At 39.7% G+C, this 19841-nt stretch overlaps 1 protein-coding gene across 2 annotated transcripts in view; it reads right to left on the bottom strand.

The window, feature by feature from the left end:
- LOC126197187 (uncharacterized) overlaps nucleotides 1-19841 on the bottom strand; it is a 68212-nt gene that overhangs the window by 21009 nt on the left and 27362 nt on the right. For both annotated transcript variants that reach the window (XM_049934621.1, XM_049934622.1), the window contains exons 4-6: nucleotides 18783-18971; nucleotides 16359-16603; nucleotides 9449-9655 (exon numbers count right to left, since the gene is read on the bottom strand). In XM_049934621.1, the coding sequence (XP_049790578.1) occupies nucleotides 9449-9655; nucleotides 16359-16603; nucleotides 18783-18971 (641 nt within the window). The remainder of the gene's footprint in view (nucleotides 1-9448; nucleotides 9656-16358; nucleotides 16604-18782; nucleotides 18972-19841) is intronic.

Below are 19841 nucleotides of genomic sequence, written 5' to 3'. Positions count from 1 at the left end.
TTCACAGCCATCAAGCAAGTCTTGACTTCCCTTGAACAAGAAGCCACCATCAATGATCTGTGCCTCAGGACTGTAGTGGCTTTCATATGTTGGACATTAACGATGTCTCTGTGCTTTTGTCTTCTTTTGAAGGGTTGTAATCCTTGACTTTGTATGTATACATCTGACAAGCAATGAAGGGTAGGATACAGCCTACAGTAGCTACTTAGTAACTTTCCTGATAGTACCATTTACTGCATGGCACATAAACCCATACCATATCCCTGGGTGGTATCTCATCAGTTGGTGCTTGGTATTATAACATTCTCAGTCCACTCCTGGTTCTCCAAGGTCTATATGCAAGCCAGCTGCCTTGCTTTGCTTCATCGGTCCTGGTGACGAGAAATTTCATGCAGTCATCCTGAGTATTGTCCGGATGGAACAGGAACAATGTATCCATTGTTGTTTCAGCCTGTGACCATGGAGCACAAAGAACAGTGTGAAGCCTGTAGCGTCTTGTTTAGTTGTGTTACATGCGAATATCATGACAGGCAGTATTGTACTCCAGGCTCTCTGACCTCAATGTATGAGGGCATATCTACCAATGTCTTACTAAATCATCCTCTGCGGTCATTCATCTGTGAGTGATAGCCAATCGTTGTCCTGGAGGTGATGTCACAATATGAAATTACCTCTGATACTAGTCTTGGCTGGAAAACATTTTCATAATCAGAAATCTTCACATGGGGTGCTGCGTGCTTTAATATGATGCCTTCTACAATGGACCTCGCAATTTCTGAAGCTTTAGCAGCGGCACAGCTTTGGTGACAGCACAGTAGGTGGGCTAGTCTGTGCATGCTATTATCTACTGACTCCTGTTTGTCAAGTTTGGGAGCCTACCCAAGAGATCAATTTCAATTCAGCAGAACAGTGCTGCTGCAGACAGGATAGGTACTGGATGCCCTGGAGGTAACTGGGCATGTGCTTCCATCACTGGCGTCATTGCAGTGGCTCACTTAGTGTCCAATAGATTGGTAGAGACCTGCCCTGTATTATCTGCATCTGATTCCTTTACAGCCTTCATGAATCCCAGGTGACCATACATTGACATTTAATGGAAAAACTTCAGGATAGCTGGCCACAGATGAGCAACCATTTCTGCCCCTTCAGATTATAGTTTCTCTTATACAATGTTCCATTTATTTGTTTGAATGCTTCTTCAAATGGTTCTTCCTTCTTCAATGCTTTTATGGTCTATGGTTTTCAGCAGTTCCTTCTGTTCAGCAGCAATGACATTCAGTGCAGTGATGACAGATTTTGTCCACACTTGCATGTTATGCCAAAGGATTCCTTGAAAGGTATTCAGCAGGAGAAGTCTCAGCGCCCACCTGATTAGTTAACCTGGCCCAATTTATTATTAATAGGAGCAGTCAGCACACACTTTGTGAACTCAAATGGGAATCCCTGGAGGGATGATGACATTCTTTTTGCAATGCGCATCTGAGAAACTTCAGAGAACTGGCAACTGAGGCTGACTACAGGATGATTCTACTGATGTCAACATACATTTCGCATGAATACAAAAAATATAACAGAAATTAGAGCTCAAATCATACAGAGGCATGTACGCAGTAGTTTTTTCCTTGCTTCATTTGTGACTGGAACATTAAAGGAAATGATTAGTATTGGTGCAAGGTATGCTCAGCCATGTACTGTAAGGTGGCTTGTGGATTACGTATGTAGCTGTAGTTGTACATCTTTCAGGTTACTCAGTCACCAAGAGAATGCTGGTCCATCACGATGGTAAGAAGCTTGCCAAATAAATATGGCCCAAACTTGTTGAAAGGCCAAACAACTATGAGGCACTCTTTATAGATTGTACAGTAGTTCACCTTGAAGTTTGAGAGTACTCTGGAACCATGAACTATTACCTTTTCCCCATCTTCCTGAATTGTACTAACTGCACCACTCCCTTTACCACTACTGTCAATGTGGAGTTCAATCTCTGCATTTTCATCATACGGTGTTACAACTAGAGAAGTTAGTGCCTCTGTACAGACAAGAAAAGATCCTTCTTGCACCAAGTTCCAGGAAAATTAGGCATTTCCCTGCAGTAGTTCTTGCAAGAGACATGTGTTGTTACAGAAGTCTTTTATGAATCACTGGTAGAATGAACACACTCCAAGAAAATTCCTCCCATCACAAATGTGTCAAGGAGTCAGAAAATCTGTGACTGCTCTTATTTTCTCTAAATAGGACAGCCTCCATCGCTATCAACTAGGTGCACTCTTATGGAGTCAGATGGAGATCTGTAGTCTGAATACATTTCTACACAATTGTCAGATGGTTTAGATGTTCTTAAAATGTCTTTGAGAAAACAACAATGTGATCAAGATAGCAAAAACATGTCATCAGTTTTGTGTCAGAGGAAGTTGTTCATCATATGTTCAAAGGTGGCTGGAGAATTACATAGTCCACAGAGCCTAACTCTGTATCTTAGAGGCCATCAGAAGTTGTGAAGGCAATCTTTTTCCAGTCATGCTCATCAACATTGATCTGCCAGTGGCTCTGCATTTCCATAATTCAGAAATACTGTGTTCCTTTCAAGCAATGGGTCTCAATGCGTGGCAATGGATAGACATCTTCTACGTGGTATTGTTCAGTCATTGGTACTTGGTTGTTGACGCAGAAACACCATGTGCCGAGGACTACAGGACTACCAGAGAGGATGAAAGACACTCTGAAGATTCAATGAAATCAACTGGTAGTATCTTCCAGAATGAGATTTTCACTCTGCAGCCGAGTGGGCGCTGATATGAAACTTCCTGGCAGATTAAAACAGTGTGCCGGACCGAGACTCAAACTAGGCAAGGTTCACAGGAGAGCTTCTGTGAAGTTTGGAAAGTAGGAGACGAGGTACTGGCGGAAGTAAAGCTGAGAGGACGGGGCATAGGTCATGCTTGGGTAGCTCAGATGGTAGAGCACTTGCCAGCGAAAGGCAAAAGTCCCAAGTTCGAGTCTCGGACCGGCACACAGTTTTAATCTACCTGGTAGTATCTTCTCAACTTCCGCCCAAATTATGCTTTGTTCAGCCAGTGACACCCTTATGAGTGCTGGCTAGTTAGTGGGTGATCCCCAGTTTAGTGTTTTACACTGGGCCACTTGGCCAGTCTTTTCTCCATTCTAGATTTGGAAGCACCTGAAAACTAGTGGGGACGGCTAACATTCACTGCTGTCACTCCTCGGTCAGACCAGATCCTATTGACAGTTTGGTAATAGCTGCATCCACTGTGTTGTCTGTAGTGGTAGTGGTTTATTGCTGTGGTTGTTCCTATGCACATACCTTTAAGGATCAGTCATGGCTGCTCCTGATGATTAGTGATCCAGAGTTCTCCTTGATCACTTTTAGCACTTATGATCATTGGTATGTAGATTTATTTTGAGAGCCTGGGTCGCTTTTTACAATCAACAGAAGCCTCACAATTTCCCTGCATTTAGTTAGACAGCTGGAACATGTCGTGATAATGGGGGTATAACGTTTCCAACTGCTCAGAGCAATCTCTGTAATCTGATCGTGTTGGACTCACTTTGTCAATCTGGAGTTATGACTGTTGGTGAAGCCTGCAAGAAGTCCTATTTGAGAAGAATATTATGACAACATTCAGCTTTTTAAAAAAGTTCAAAGGGCTGTGCTTTCTCATTGATAGTTATTATTTTATTCTTGCAGTACATGCTTATGTCAGACGGATATATTTTCCATCTGTGACCTTCAGTACAATTACTTTCATATCACAGATCATAGTATTCTTTAACTAGTAATAATAAGCATTTGACATTACAGAAAAAGAAGCCCATGTCAACTCGCACCTGGACAATGACAACGTCAATGCAATTTCATGGCATCTTTGTGACTGTTGCCCATTTTCATCTGTGGCATCCTCACCTCCATATATGGTCACCTCATTTAGTGTTCCTGAATTCAGTGGCTAGATGAGTGGCTGGTTCCTGTACAGCAACTGGCTAGGTCATGCTGGGAAGCAACCTTGTCCAGGGAATGACGATGGGCTTCATCCTATAGATCAACAATAATCATCTTCAGTTGACTGGTGTGAATAGGACCATTGTAATAGTTGATGTCTGGCAGCACAATAGTCATCGAACACTCACCTCCTTTCTCTGCAGTAGCGTACAATGTGTGCAGGGTCTCTACATTGGAAACATACTGGCATGTTGTCCTCTATCACCCAAAGGTCTGCTATTATGTGGGGCACTATACTTGGCAGAGGAATTGGTTGTACCTACATTGATCAGATGGTGGTTGGGGTTTGACAGTTGCTGCATAAGTCTGAGTTGGCAGAGTTCATTCTTCTTGGCATATTCGACTGGTGCTGGAGATTATCTTCAGCATTCTCTATTACCTCCTGAAGTATGGAGTCGACATCCACAGCTGCTACCTCTTGCTTATTCAGGCTGACAGTTCTCACTGCCATAAACTGCTGCATCTCTACTCTTACCAGCTGGCACGTGAGAGAGGCGAGATTGTGGCGGTCTTCCACAACTGCCATTGGGATCACATTCAGGAGTTAGTCATACTTTTTTTGTCTAACTCTTTTTCTGTAGCTCCTTGATGCACTGGCTCCACTTGTGCTATTGTGACATCCTTTATGAGAAGGACTTGGTACATGTCTTCTGTGACTCCTTTCATCAAACATTAGATTTAGGATAGATGTGGTATTCAAATTCACAATGTGGGACAGCGACAAAACATTTTGTATGTAAGAATGTGTCATTTCCTCATTTCATTGGTCCCTGCTCTTCAACTACTGCTCTGCTAAGCAGACTTGCTGATTGTCGTGAAATGTTTTCTTCAGTACAGCCTGGGATTAGTTCCAACTATCAAGCTTTTCTTCGTTTTTCTCAAATCACTACTAGGCTGTGCAGTCCAAGTAAAAGTATACATGAAACCACAATCAAATCCAAATCCAAAGGCAGGATCATTAATGAAGCACAGCACTCAAAGCGTGTTTATTTAACAAACACTGCACAGAGCAAACAAAACACAACTCCTGGATGGAGAGTGTTGCTAGCAGAATATGCAAACTTTGTGAACATAAGAAATTTTGAGAATCACCCAGGAATGATAAATACTAAACAACTGCTGGTACTTGGGTTTCAACTGGTAACCTCCAGCATACCAAGTACTGACACTACCCGCAATGCCACACTGCTTGCAGTACAGCTCGTAGCATTATGCACTTGGATTGATTTAAGGTTGCAATGAGCACACTACACTAATTTTAGGAAAGGCAGCTCCCAGAATGAGTATGAGATGTCAAACTGATCTACACATCTCAGTGCATCCCCCCCCCCTCCCCACACACACACACACACACAATTTTCACCCACCAGGATATCAAGTCAGCGATTAAAATTTTTTTTTTTTTGAAGAGCTGTGTAAAGGACAAATTTGTATTGCAATGTATTTTAGGAGCTTTTGGGCACTCAATTGCGAGGTTATCAGCACAATGTATTTTAATTATGATGGTAATAATTATGTTGTATGTATATTATGTCACTTGAGAAAGATGTGGCAACATCATAGCCAACAACCAATGACACCAACATCACAGATGCTGTCAGGCACCAATGTAGGCACCCTGTGCAGAGCTATCACTGAAATTTTGAAGGTCATTATTATTACGACTAATGTAAAGAATCAAAGCACTGCTCCTTAGACTGGAGAGTCTTTTTTGATTTATTGAGATAGTTAAGCCTGGACCAGGACAATGAACATGGTGAAGTATAAGGTACTGACTTATATGTAAACAGACCATAAGATAAGAGATGTGCTTTGATTCTCTTAAGTCAGCAGGGCTGTTTGAGTATAATTTGCAAAATATTGTATAAAGTTATAGTGGGACAGTTCAATGCAAGGTAGAAGGCAATGCCCAAGAAGGAAATAAAGTTTTTTTTTTTGTTTTTTTTTTCTTTGTGGGTTGAAAAGTGGTGGAGATGTGTAGGATTTGCTCTGTTTTTTTACTATTTTTTTCAATTTCTTTCAAGTAACTGGCTGTGCTGTGATATATCTGAAGTACAGGTAATACTATGGCAGCTAGTTGCCTAATAAAAAATCATTAGCATGCAAACTCTGCTGAGATATTTTTGAGGTTAAAAATTGCAATCTATTCGCCAAGTAATTATTACTTGATGGCTGTGAGTTTAGAATGGTAGAACTTTTATTTAACTGTCTAAAGTTATAAAGTACCAGTCAGAGTTGTAAGTTGAGTATGTTCTCCTGCATTAAATACAGACCAGGGAAAAGAGCAGTCACCTAAATCAGGTACTTAAATAGTCAAAATAAAATTAAGATAAACTTCTCCATATTACAGTATCTTACTGCACAAGTCTTTACATAGTAACTAAAGGGAGACACCATGGTTACTCGTGAGCTGCTTGATTTCCATGTATAACACAGCAAAATCCATAAACTTGTGAGTCTGGTTAAGAACAGGGTGACTATAATTAAAGTTTAACTTTCAAAATGCTGTAGAAATAACACCACTGGTCAGAATCAAGACAAACTGCAATGGAATATTACTGGAGGAGGAAAATGTATAGCAGAAGAAAAAAAAATAGCACGAAAACTGATCAATAGATGGCACTGTATGTGTCAGAATATGTAAATGAAAACACCTGTCATGCACAAGACCCACTGAAGTTCGTACAAACACACCAGGTGCACGGCTTTTCTTCCTTTCATGTGACGTTCACCACGACTGTCTCAATGCAGGATCGCGCTCTGCTTGTAAAGACGTATTACAAGAATGATGACTATGCACACGTTCCTCTGCGGAAGTTCCGGACACTGAGGGGTTTGAAAAAAGGCACTGGTCTGATGCCTGCTGTGGGTCTGGAGAAAATGATTTGGAAATTCAAAAAGACAGGTTCTTCTGGTGTGCAACCTGACAGAGGGAGGAAATGAATTGATTCAATGTCCATGGAAGCAGTGGCCACAGCAAGGCAAGAGGAGATGAGTGGTGGTGTGCAAACGTGTAGTCCACGGAGAATTGCCCGAACATTGGACATATCCATGAGTATGGTGCTTAAAATTCTATGAAACATCCTTCTTTGCTATCCATTCAAAATTACCCATGTGCACGAGTTGCTCCTGCCAGCAAGAGAGATCTTTGCTTTAGAATTTCTTACTCGCTTGAAAGTGGACAATGATCGGCCGTGGAAGATTTTGTGCACAGATGAAGCCTACTTCCATCTGACAGTATATGTCAATAGCCTGGGATCCTGTGGTTGCCATGCACAAACTCATGAAAGAATTTTGACCTCCCTGAGGAGTAGTACTAAAGGGGTGTTGGATGTTTCACAAAGTGGGAAGAGATATAAGAATGCCAGAGGTAATTCATAGCTCTGTAAAACAAACAAACACGCACGCACACACGCGCACACACACACACACACACACACACGCACACGCACACGCACACGCACACGCACACGCACACGCACACGCACGCACACACACACACACACACACACACACACACACACACACACACACACACACACACACACACACACACACACACACAAAGTTGTGCTCCAGTGAGTGTCTTGTACTTTAGATATTAGCTTTGTATCACTAAGAATGTGATTACATGTAAATGCACACTACTGAAGTGAAACCAGACAAATAGTAATAGTTATGTCTAATCAACTGGCCAAACAAGCATTTAGAAATACATTCCCAAACTGTGATCTCATAGATGCCACTGAATCTTAATGGAGAAAATGTATTACAGTTAACATATTGTGCTTGCACATTGGTGTACCTTGAAACTATTTTTATCTCACTTGTATTTTCCTCATTTAAATTAGTAGTTGTAAATCCACTGGTGTACAGAAAAAGATTGTCTTCCAGAGGAGCAGCTTATAATCTGAATATTGTAATATACACTATGAGGCTCGTTTGAAAAGTTCTCGGAATCACCACAAGAGGTCAGAGCTAGCGCAACTAGTTGTTCACATGATATTCATTGGACTGTTGCCTGTAAAGAAGTGCCAAGTCAGTGCACTTGGAAGAGAGCTGTGGCAGTGACATGGCTCTGTTGTTGCTCCTGCGTAGTGATTTGCAAAGATGGAAATTTATATATATATATATATATATATATATATATATATATATATATATATATATATATATATAACAGAGGGAAACATTCCACGTGGAAAAAATATATCTAAAAAGAAAGATGATGAGACTTACCAAACAAAAGCGCTGGCAGGTCGATAGACACACAAACAAACACAAATATACACACAAAATTCAAGCTTTCGCAACAAACTGTTGCCTCATCAGGAAAGAGGGAAGGAGAGGGAAAGACGAAAGGATGTGGGTTTTAAGGGAGAGGGTAAGGAGTCATTCCAATCCCGGGAGCGGAAAGACTTACCTTAGGGGGAAAAAAGGACAGGTATACACTCGCACACACACACATATCCATCCACACATACAGACACTGCTGTGTCTGTATGTGTGGATGGATATGTGTGTGTGTGCGAGTGTATACCTGTCCTTTTTTCCCCCTAAGGTAAGTCTTTCCGCTCCCGGGATTGGAATGACTCCTTACCCTCTCCCTTAAAACCCACATCCTTTCGTCTTTCCCTCTCCTTCCCTCTTTCCTGATGAGGCAACAGTTTGTTGCGAAAGCTTGAATTTTGTGTGTATATTTGTGTTTGTTTGTGTGTCTATCGACCTGCCAGCGCTTATATATATATATATATATATATATATATATATATATATATATATATATATATATATATATATATATATAAAGATTCATGCAGTGATTAAGTACTATGTAAAGAAAGGTATCAAAGCAGTCTCACTACTCTAGAAATCAAAATGGTCATGGATGATCGTTGATTGAAAGTAAGTGAAATTGCTCACACTTGCCTGATATCATCTGACAGGGTATATCACATTTTAACTGAAGAATTAGAAATGAAAAAATTATCTGCAAGATGAATGCCGCGACTCTTGATGCGCACCCGCACACATGCCGTTGCAATGGAAAAATTACACGAACTAAGGTATGAATTGTTGCCACACCTGCCTTATTCACTTCATATGGCTCCATCAGACTTCTATCTCTTACCAAAACTGAAAATTTTTCTTGGTGGACAAAGATTCACTTCAAATGAAGAATTGATGATCAGAGTTGACAACTATTTTGCAGGCCTGGAGGTAATTCATTTTCAAGATGGGATCAAGACACTGGAACATTGTTGGACCAAGTGCATTAATCTACAAGGAGACTACATTGAAAACTAAAAAAAGTTTCAGTGATGTAGTTATTTTTTTCTATTCCGTTCCAGAACTTTTCAAACCACCCTCGTACCAACACAGGTTAAACTCTATACAGTACAAGTAGCATGAATATTAAGATTTACTTACTATGAGGTACCTGGAATGCTTCCTCCAGCTCTTGACACACAGGATTGATAACAATGAGAAACGCCAATATCAAATGGATACCCATAAGGATATTTGCACATATGATCAGATATGACTTGTTGACAGACAGAGTGATATTAGCGCTGACAAGATCACCATAAACAATATATCCAGCAAGTGCCACAGGAAAGTACAGCATCAAAATCACTGTGGAAAAAAAAAGATAAGACATACTTTTTAAAAATTTCGGCTATAACTGGAATTAATTTCACACATTCATAAAATCTGTGCAGTAATTTGCAGATTTCTTTCATTGAAGGATTGTGATCTACAGATTTCTTTCTTTCTATAGCAGAGAAAGCCTACAACAATTGTTTCAACATCTGCTCCATTAGGGTCCTCCACTCCAGCACTATATCTTCTCATTGTTGCAATTACTCCACTGTTACAGCAATTACTCTAACATAGATATTCACTAGTCCCCTAATTTCGGCTACCATCTACTCGCATTTTTGCCTTTCACTGTGTCCTCTCATGTTGGTTTTAAGTTCTTTCCCCAAACCTTTCCCATTCTGATGTTCTATCTAAATTTTTTCCTTCTTTTTTGCACACTGCCCCCTCACTCTTGTTACCACCAGTAATCTAATGTTTCACTACTATTGTGTGTGGCGTCTAATTGATATTCTCAAACTTTCCAATACTTCCTTGTGACCGCATTTTACCATTTATCTTCCCCTTCTTCCTACTGTCACAATTCTTTCCTCTCCTAGATACTTTAAGTTTGTGATTTATTGCTAATGTGTACTCTAAAGTCTGCAAGTGTTTCCATCATTCTGCATGCATTTCATTACTTTTATATATGTTAAAGATCAGTTTTCAGTCTTCTCATCCTGTGCTAATGATCACCAAGTTGGTTGGTTGGTTGGTTTTTTGCGGAAGGAGACCAGACAGCGTGGTCATCGGTCTCATCGGATGAGGGAAGGATGGGGAAGGAAGTTGGCCGTGCCCTTTCAGAGGAACCATCCCGGCATTTGCCTGGAGTGATTTAGGGAAATCACGGAAAACCTAAATCAGGATGGCCGGACGCGGGATTGAACCGTCGTCCTCCCGAATGCGAGTCCAGTGTCTAACCACTGCGCCACCTCGCTCGGTGATCACCAAGTCTCCCAGCATATGACTATGCTGTCTGCAAATGAGATATAAGAGCTAGAAATGTGGTATCATACAGAGATCACGTTGCCACATCAACGGTGGGTGAATTGACACCATGGACATTAGACATTAGCGAGGGCTCACTGCCACCCGCAACAAAGTATGGGAGGTGCTCTTGCAGGCCCCGCCTCCTCTTTCAGCATAACAGCACACTCATGCTGAGGTCAATACAGAATTGAGCTAGAAAGAGCTCTCCTCATTTTGAGACATCAGCTACAGCACTCGACATTATTGAGTAGGACAGTGAGAGATAAAAGTTTCAGATGAATATATACTTTTGTCAATGTTGAACATTGTACTCCAAGAGAACAGTTTTTTAACTAGTTCATCAAGTGATGCTTTGCGGGTAAATTATCCAATACTCCTGTCGCAAAGAAGTGTGTCAAAGTTAGGTACATGTTTTATTCATTTACTTAATAAAGGGAACTAATATTTCTTGTGTTCTAGTTTGATATGCCATCTCACCAAGCAATCGAAGAACCCTCAGTTAAGGCTGGACAAAAGTAGTTTCGCCTAGTCACAATAAGAAACATTGTCTGTCAGATCATTTATATAGGAAATATTTAGAATGCTTTAGTATCCAAAAGTGATTTGGATTGCTGCCTAGCCTGAGTATCAATACTGAAGGAAGGTCAGAGAGACATGTACTTCATACCAAGGCCACATCCTGCTCCCTTGGACACCATCTTGAGTCTGTCCACCAATGCAACATTGTCTGTAAGGATTCAGGACCCACACTTGTCTGACAGTTCTCACTGTTCTCTGAGCTTTCAGTACCTGTCACTGATGGCAGAGTGGTCAGCCTTTTTTGTCTCACCACTAGAGTTGTAAAACTACTTTAGGCTACATCAGACTATCATAAGTGAGTGTAGACTACTGCAGTTTTCCTAGTAGCTTTTGTCAGTTAAGATCGTACCATTTTACCTGTATGTTAGATGTGCTGCATACCTATCGGGTATTACCTTATAACTATCACTCTCTTTACGTATGCAATCAGTGTCTTACTAGATTCCCCTATAAACCAGGAGTGGTGAACTGTCTAGGAACTGAGGATATGGGCCATGTAACTTACATAACATTTTTGTTCTAGATAGTTATCCTCTTGTTTTCATGAAACACATTTCCAGTTGCAAACATGGGCAACCTACAGCATAATGGAATGATGAAATTGAACATTTGTGTAGAGCTGACAAGGGGAAGGCCTGAGACACGTCCAACTGATTCGGCTCAAATTTGGCAGGTTGCTTGTGTACAACCTAAAACGAAGGACTCTAAGATATTTTGGGTCAACACCCCAGCAATTTTGAGAAAATCACCCCTAAAAGTTATGACGAGCAATGGACTCAAAATTGGAGGGATCGATAGATAATTGTAAATAGAGCATTTTTCATCATCAGGTATGGGATCCGCAAACGCTTCTGTACCCACACGGTAAAAGCTTTTCGCTGAAAGCGCCGATAGTGCAACGGCTAAGGTAACTGGCTGGGAATCGGAGAACCTGTGTACGAATCTCGAAGAAACCTAGTGAATGTTATTCTTTTCGTTTGTATTTTTCCATATCTCAATTGATAGGGATAGGAGGGTTAATAAGGTAAGTAAATCGATAAGGAATGATAATAATAAGGTAGGCAAACTAATTTCCCAAACGCCGTGAGTTAGTAAAGTATTAAACTTTTAAGCCTTGTCACATGAAAACAACTACGAATAAGAGTGCTTCGAATTCCTCATGAGGGATCACAGATAGCCAACCGCGCGAAGCTTGTTTACAGCAAGGCATGGGACAGAATGCACGCGGGGAGAGTAATGTTGTCCCAGTTGCCTCTTCGTCTTATCATAGTTGTGAATCTGGAAGAGAGAATGTGTCCAGCACGACTCTTATAGAAGTCAATCGGAAAGAGTTGTTTTCCGTCAATAGGCTGCTGCGAACCTCGCGGATACATGTAGTGATTTTTCCATCATTAATGTGCCGAATGAAATAAGTTTTGTGAATGAATACAGTGTTATTCCGTAAGTAACATATGATGAGTACTGTATGTAGTTTGTAGTAATTAGCTTGTCTGTTTATGCCATAGTAACTAATTATTATTTGTTGTCATATCTTTCAGGTGCATAATCTGAGTAATGGAGGATGTACACCCTTTGACTAGCACTGTAATTTATAGTTGGGAGCCTGTCACAGACGATGGCAAGCGGGAAGTTACCGTCGCTGTGTTTTGGTTTGTAAAAGTGTTTCAATACAGATGCATTATCAGTGCACTACCGGAAGCAGCCAGGTCTGTTTCTCGGCGTTCCAGATTGATAGGAGCAGCTATCGTCGAGAGATTTTTGGAGCTGACGAATGAAATGTCTTTTCTTGATACTGAAGTACTATACCATGAAGACGAAGCAAGTGATTCAGTGGAAGATATCCCGACTAGTGAATCGCAAAATGGTCATAACACTTCGTAAATCTCTACGTCACTGGGAATATGTGCTTCATCTGTTCCTGATGAGTATTACGAACCGTTTACTAAACGATTTAACTACAGTGCTATACCCCTTGAAGTAAAAGTTAAGGCAGTAGCGCTAGCAGGAATCATCCAAATAGGAACTTACAAACACTGCAAAAGAATGGAGCAACAACAGCCCTGAAAAGGAATGAGGACTTGAAATTGTGGGAGAGTGATATCGTTAAAGGAGGGACAAGATGCGACAAATACCAGGCGATAAATAAGTGGACATACGACCGATTTGTCATATCTCGTTGATATAACGAGAATGTAACAACCAGAATACTTCAGAAGTGGGCTGCAGGTGCAGCTCTTCAGTATACGCCCAACAAAGATTTTATGTTTGCTGTATCATCATCTTGGGCAAGAAATTTCAAATCAGAGTATAAAATTCGTCAACGGCACGTCACTAAATACGTCTCTCATAAAGAGGTACAAAATATAGAAGATATACAGAAAGTGGCGGCTCTTTTCAACACGCAAACGGCGGTGATCAACACCGATCAAACATGATGCGAGTATCGGGTGAACATTCGACGCACGTTATCGCATAACAGAGAAAAACGAACCCTTGTAGCAGTTGGTAGTAAAAACATACTAACACATTCGTACATGGCGCAATATGCCACTACTGCCTCTGAAAAAGTGTTGCCTAAGGTTTTCCTGTGTTTACAAGAAACAAATGTTACATTTGGTCCTCGGGTTATAGAAGACGTCAATCGTTTAACCGACTAGTTGAAAAATGTTTACATTACCTGCTCCAAATCCGGGAAACTGACGAATGCAATTTACAGAACAATTCTTGAGAATGTTTTAAAACCATATGTTTCTGATAACAAGTTTTGTCAAGTATTGGATTCCTGGAGTGGACAAAGTAATACTACAATATATGACACAATGTTTATAGATGGCGAGGGTCAGCCGACGTGCGCAGTAAAAGTAATACCGCCAAACTGCACACCTGTGTGCCAGCCGTGTGATGTTTATTTCTATCATCAGGTTAAAAACTTTATTTCCAGGCTTCAGAATTGCAGTGTGCTTCTGGAAACCCAGCAGGAATTGCACAACCGCACGGATGCAATAACTATTTACAGCATAATTCATAACCAACTTTCAGCACCGATTTTTCAGGCCATGATATCGTATGCATGGTACGCATCAAAATTAATCCCTGAAAAAGACATATTTTTAAATGTAAATCAAGTTTGTTTTTCGCCGACTCTTCGGAAGGAACGGTGTAGCTTTCGAAAGATTGCATTCACTAGATGTTCTTGGTGCCGTGAGTATATTTGTTTCAAATTTTTATATGACAAGTACCATCCATCTAGTTGTTTGACGAACAGTGAGGACACGTAACAGTGACTGGAAGAGCCATTGTAAAGTGACCTGGAGTAACATTTTAGTTGTTTACTACCCCAAGAGGTTTGAGAAATTTATTTGCCTACCTTATTATTATCATTCCTTATTGATTTACTTACCTCATTAACTCTCCTATCCCTATCAATTGAGATATGGAAAAATATAAACGAAAATAATAACATCCACTAGGTTTCTTCGAGATTGGAACCCGGGTTCTCCGATTCCCAGCCTGTTACCTTAGCCGTTGGGCTATCAGTGCTGTCGGCAAAAAGTGTTTACCACATGGGTACAGAAGCAACAGTTGTAAGTTTCTTTCCTCGATTTCTGGAATAGTATGCGTTTGCAGACCCCATACCTGATTATGAAAAATGCTCTATTTACAATTATCTATTGATCCCGCCAATTTTGAGTCAATTGCTCTTCATAACTTTTAGGGGTCATTTTCTCAAAAACGCGGGGGTGTTGACCCAAAATATTTTAGATTCCTTCGTTTTAGGTTGTACACAAGCGACCTGCCAAATTTGAACCGAATTGGTTGGCCTTGTCTGAGGCCTTCCCCTTGTGAGATTCGAACCCCTATTTCCTGCTTGTTGTGAGCAGTCACCATAACAACGTAGGCTATCTGAGCACGATCGACAGCCAGGCCCAAGCTTCCATATGTCATTGTCCATCTACCTACAACCTCATACATTCATACAGTTCAATACATATTTCCAATGTCGTCATTTCATTATATAGCTGAAGGTTGTCCATATTTGCAACTGCAAATACGTTTCATGTATTTCATAGCAGCTTTGGACATGCATGCACTGCTATATCATATACACCTGTCTATTATGAAAAAATAAACAGTATTTATAGCAAAATTGACATTTTCAATGTTTAATTCAGGTTTTATCTGAAAATCTGATGATCTATAACATTCAACAGAGATACATTGCAGTAAAAATAAAGAAAACAATACAGATGCTTGATTGCTTCAATACTTTGTCGAACTTATATAAAATAGGTTTTTATTATTTGTAACAATTTTTGTATTTATCAATAACAAGAGGGAACTTTAGTTTTTGATCATGATGAAAAAGTTCTATTGAGTACAAGATAACAACAATAATTACGTATATATTTTTTTATATTTGAGCCTGTGAACTGTGCTCGTATCAAAAGTAACTGCTCTGGTGACATAAAAGTGCATAAGCTACATGATCAACTAATTTTTATTACTTATAAAATGCAATTTATACTCTATATGGATATAAAACACGCAATGGACTAACACTGAATGACGTCCAGTTCTAATTAGGTGCAAAACAAGACAGATGCCATCGGCTCACAGTTTCTCAGTTAACATTTCTTTCCCTACCAATGCTACCAACACTAACAGAAATCTTACCATTTACCACATCATTTATGTACTTTACCTAAACTATCCAACTGTAGTTTTGGTAGATCACAACTCTACTCACAGCTGTGTCTTTCCCCCAAATCAAATTGCACTGTGGGCTAAGAGGGCCAGTTTTTGAGTTGAAGGATCGCTGGAGACATCATCACCACTGACACCAAAACCCTCACCAAAAATACTGCATCTAGTAAAGCACAGTGGGCTTCCAACCAGTATTTGAATTGATAACTTTGTCATAGAAGGTATGAGAGCTGCAAAGAAGCTCTGACTTCTCAGCAACAAGTCAAAAGAATCTCTACTGGATGGAGGTAATCTCCTCCCACTCTACCAAATGTTCAGAGAAAATAATTAGCCAGTGTAGCTCACATTAAGGTGCACAGTGAAACTTAATGACATTGAAATGCATTCATAAAAAACTTCTGGTGTGATAAATAATTATTGTTCTTACCAGAAAAACCAACTACAATGCTCGTGGAAAATTTGCTTTTATTTATCATGTCATTTTGAATAGTAGGAAATGTTGATGCTCCACCAAATGAAAACAAAATTGTGCCAAACGCAAGGAAAAACCTGTGGAAACTATGAGGTTTATGGAGCACTGGATATTTATTATCCATTCCCTCTATTACTATCTGAGAGAAGATGAAGACACATGCAAATGCTGTGGTAAGCAGAGCACCAACACCTACAATGCTGAAAAAGAAAGAGCATTTATTACAATGCAGCTGCTGCAAGGAAAATGTTATATATTACCAAAAGGTAGAATGTACAGAGTGAATTATTTAATGATGAGTTACTGTACAGGTAAGACATTATTGCCATGCTACCCTCTCAAAAAAAGTATCTCACAACTAATTTCAAATGACACTGCTGTAGTGCAACTAAAAATTAAACAATATAATTATACTGTATCAGATAGTAAAGAAACTGAACACAATGTGATAGTTACAAACAATTTAGCATTGCTATTGATTACACTCATCATTTATGGACTGAAGCTGGTACAGTCTTATCCATGTACTATCGTTGAATTCATAATTACTGAACTCTTTGGAGGTCTCAAGTTATTGCCCGTCTCTGGCCCTTTAACCCTTAGTCACATACCTGTAAAATACACAACTGAAATGATTCATCTCCCACCCATCCACTGGTACATCCATTCATACTTATATCCATCAACAACTACTCCAGTCATGTCATGAGGACAGCAGCACATTTAATAACAAAAGAGGCAGAGGAACATGTGATAGACACCATATTCTTTACCAAATTTGCTGTAACCACTGCATAACTTTCTGTGTGGTGGTGACCGTGAACCTAAGCAAATAATCGCTATCATGACAATGTGGCCAGGAGTAACATATCACCTAGTTGTAGAATATGCTGCTCAGCACAAAGCGAGCAATATTAGCAGCTGCTTTACAAACCATGGCAACTGGAGCCTTGTTTATCTTCATTCTACACCCCCCCCCCCCCAAACCCCCGTTTCCTCCTCTCAATAAGTGATTTCACATGACTCCCAACTGCATATTCTAAAATTCTCTCAGCCTAAGAGTACACATCTTACTGGCCTCTTTGGACTACTGCTGCTTCAACATACTATTTACTGTCTTCTTTTTACTATAATTTGCCCCTCTGACTCCTATGTGCACCATTGCAAGTACTGGAGCTGCTCCTTCTCATATATTGTTATCATCCTCTGTACTCTCCCTCTCCTTCCCTTCCCACCCACACACTCTCCTTAACCACCCCTTCCATCTTTCAGCATTCCCCATACCTCACAATTTTTGCATCTAGATCTACATCTATACTCTGCAAACCACCATGAAGTGCATGACAGAGGGTATGTCCCATTGTATCAGTTATTACAGTTCCTTCCTGTTCCATTCACATATGGAGTGCCAGAAGAATGACTGACTGAATGCCTCTGTGAGCAGTAATTATTCTAATCTTATTCTCATGATCCCTGTGCAGATGATAGCTTGGGGACTGTAGTATATCCCTAGAGTCACCATTTAAAGCTGATTCACAACACGTTCTTATGTTCAGATTAGAATAGAGTTTAGTGATACCTCTGTCTTTTTCATTTTTCCATTGATATTCCTCTATTAACAATCATTTTATGCAAGAATTATGTGTCATTTTGTCCTTCCTCTTGTGTAAAATGTTTTGGAGATAAAATAGTCCTCCAATCAGTTCTCCGAGTGGAGACTACTCAGGGAGATGATGTAATCAGATAGAAAAAAAATCTGGCTTTCTATCAGTTGGAGTGTAGAATCTAGGACTCATTAACCTTGTTGGTTGGTCGGAGGACTTGAAAACATGGTGGCAGATGTAAAGAAGATACAAAATACAGAGTGTCAACTGTGACAATAGCTTTTCTCAAAAATGGAAATATATTAACATTGGAAATAAATTTATGAGTTAGAAGAAAGTCTTTGCTGAAAGTATTTCTTGGAGTGCAGCCTTATATGGAAGTGAAAGTCAGACAATGCTAGTGCAGATAAGAAAAGAACAGAAGCTTTTTAAATGTGGGGCTACAGAAGAATTCTGGAGACTAAATGAGTAGATCAGATAATTTATGAAGCGGTACTGAATGGAATCATAGAGAAAATGAATTTACAACAAAACTGGGCTAAAAGTTGTTTCATAGGACACATGCTGACATGAACGAATTTTTAATTTGATTATGGAGGAAAGCTTGAGGATAATTATTGTAGAGGATGGCCAAGGCTTAACTACAGCAGACAGGTTCAAGTGGATGTAGGTTACAATATCTACACAGCGATGACGAGGCTTACGCAGGATAGACCTGATGCATGAAACCAGTCTTTGCACTTAAGACCACAACAGCAAGATGTAATGACCTTACCTAAAATCTTTTGGTGATTCCAACCACATCGCTGGAGTTAGTATGATGCAAATAACCAGGAACCAGACACAGAAGTTGACTCTTGTTACAAAATCTTCCAGCAGTTCCTGCACCATTTGTGATGCAAGTAACAAGTATACTGTACCAGCACCAAAAAGGGTGAACTGTATGCATCCTGATACCAGCAAGCTGAAATTAATTTTTTCTTTACTGTTAAAAATAATAGTAAGTTTTCTATTTTATTTTCAGTTTGGAATATAATTATATTTACGGCCAAAACACAAATGTAGTAAGTAAAATTCTATCCCCGATATGGTGTATCTTATTAATAATGCAACTACTTTCATAGGATTAATCCACTGTCTTTGGGCATTTTAATATGCACACTTACAGTCACACACTTCAAATCAGTCAGAAAATATTACATCAAAATGATTTCATGTTATATAGTCTTCAAATTTACTTAAATGCAAATGTTGTGACATGGTTAAGGTGTTTCCATTTTGTGCATAATATTTCGAAGACCAATATAGCTGTCTTCTTCAGGTGCTACAAGTTTTGCTGTTATGTTTATCTGCTGCCTGGCCCCAACTGGTAGGACTTCAGGTACCAAGTACATATAACAGCAGAACTCGTAGCACCTGAAGAAGACAACTGTACTGGTCTTCAAAGTAGTGTGCATAAAATGAAAAAACAACAACTTAGCAGAACACCCACAAGTACACCATTAATCAGTCATGCCAATATAACGTGAGAGATCACATTAGTGTTTTTGTTGGTTTATAGGCTTCCAAGTGAGTTCATTGATGTGAAATACATATTCAGCTGAATAGCCTTCAGGCAGTGAAGATCAAAAAACACACGGTTCAGTGGTTGCTCTAGAATGCAGTTAATGATGTTTTATTTCACTATCATAAGTAGGATTTACAAATCAAATGTGTGATGTAATGTCAGTGCCAAAGAAAACAATATTTATCCACTTTCTACGTAAATTAGGATTCATGTAATTATACTGTTGTAATATGAAATCTTCTTCCCAGTGTCAAATTAAGTGTTGAT

Source organism: Schistocerca nitens, chromosome 1 (assembly GCF_023898315.1).
Source record: "Schistocerca nitens isolate TAMUIC-IGC-003100 chromosome 1, iqSchNite1.1, whole genome shotgun sequence".
Lineage (NCBI taxonomy): Eukaryota > Metazoa > Arthropoda > Insecta > Orthoptera > Acrididae > Schistocerca > Schistocerca nitens.
The sequence above is the reverse complement of the archived record's forward strand: the minus strand, read 5'-3'. Positions and strand labels throughout refer to the sequence as shown.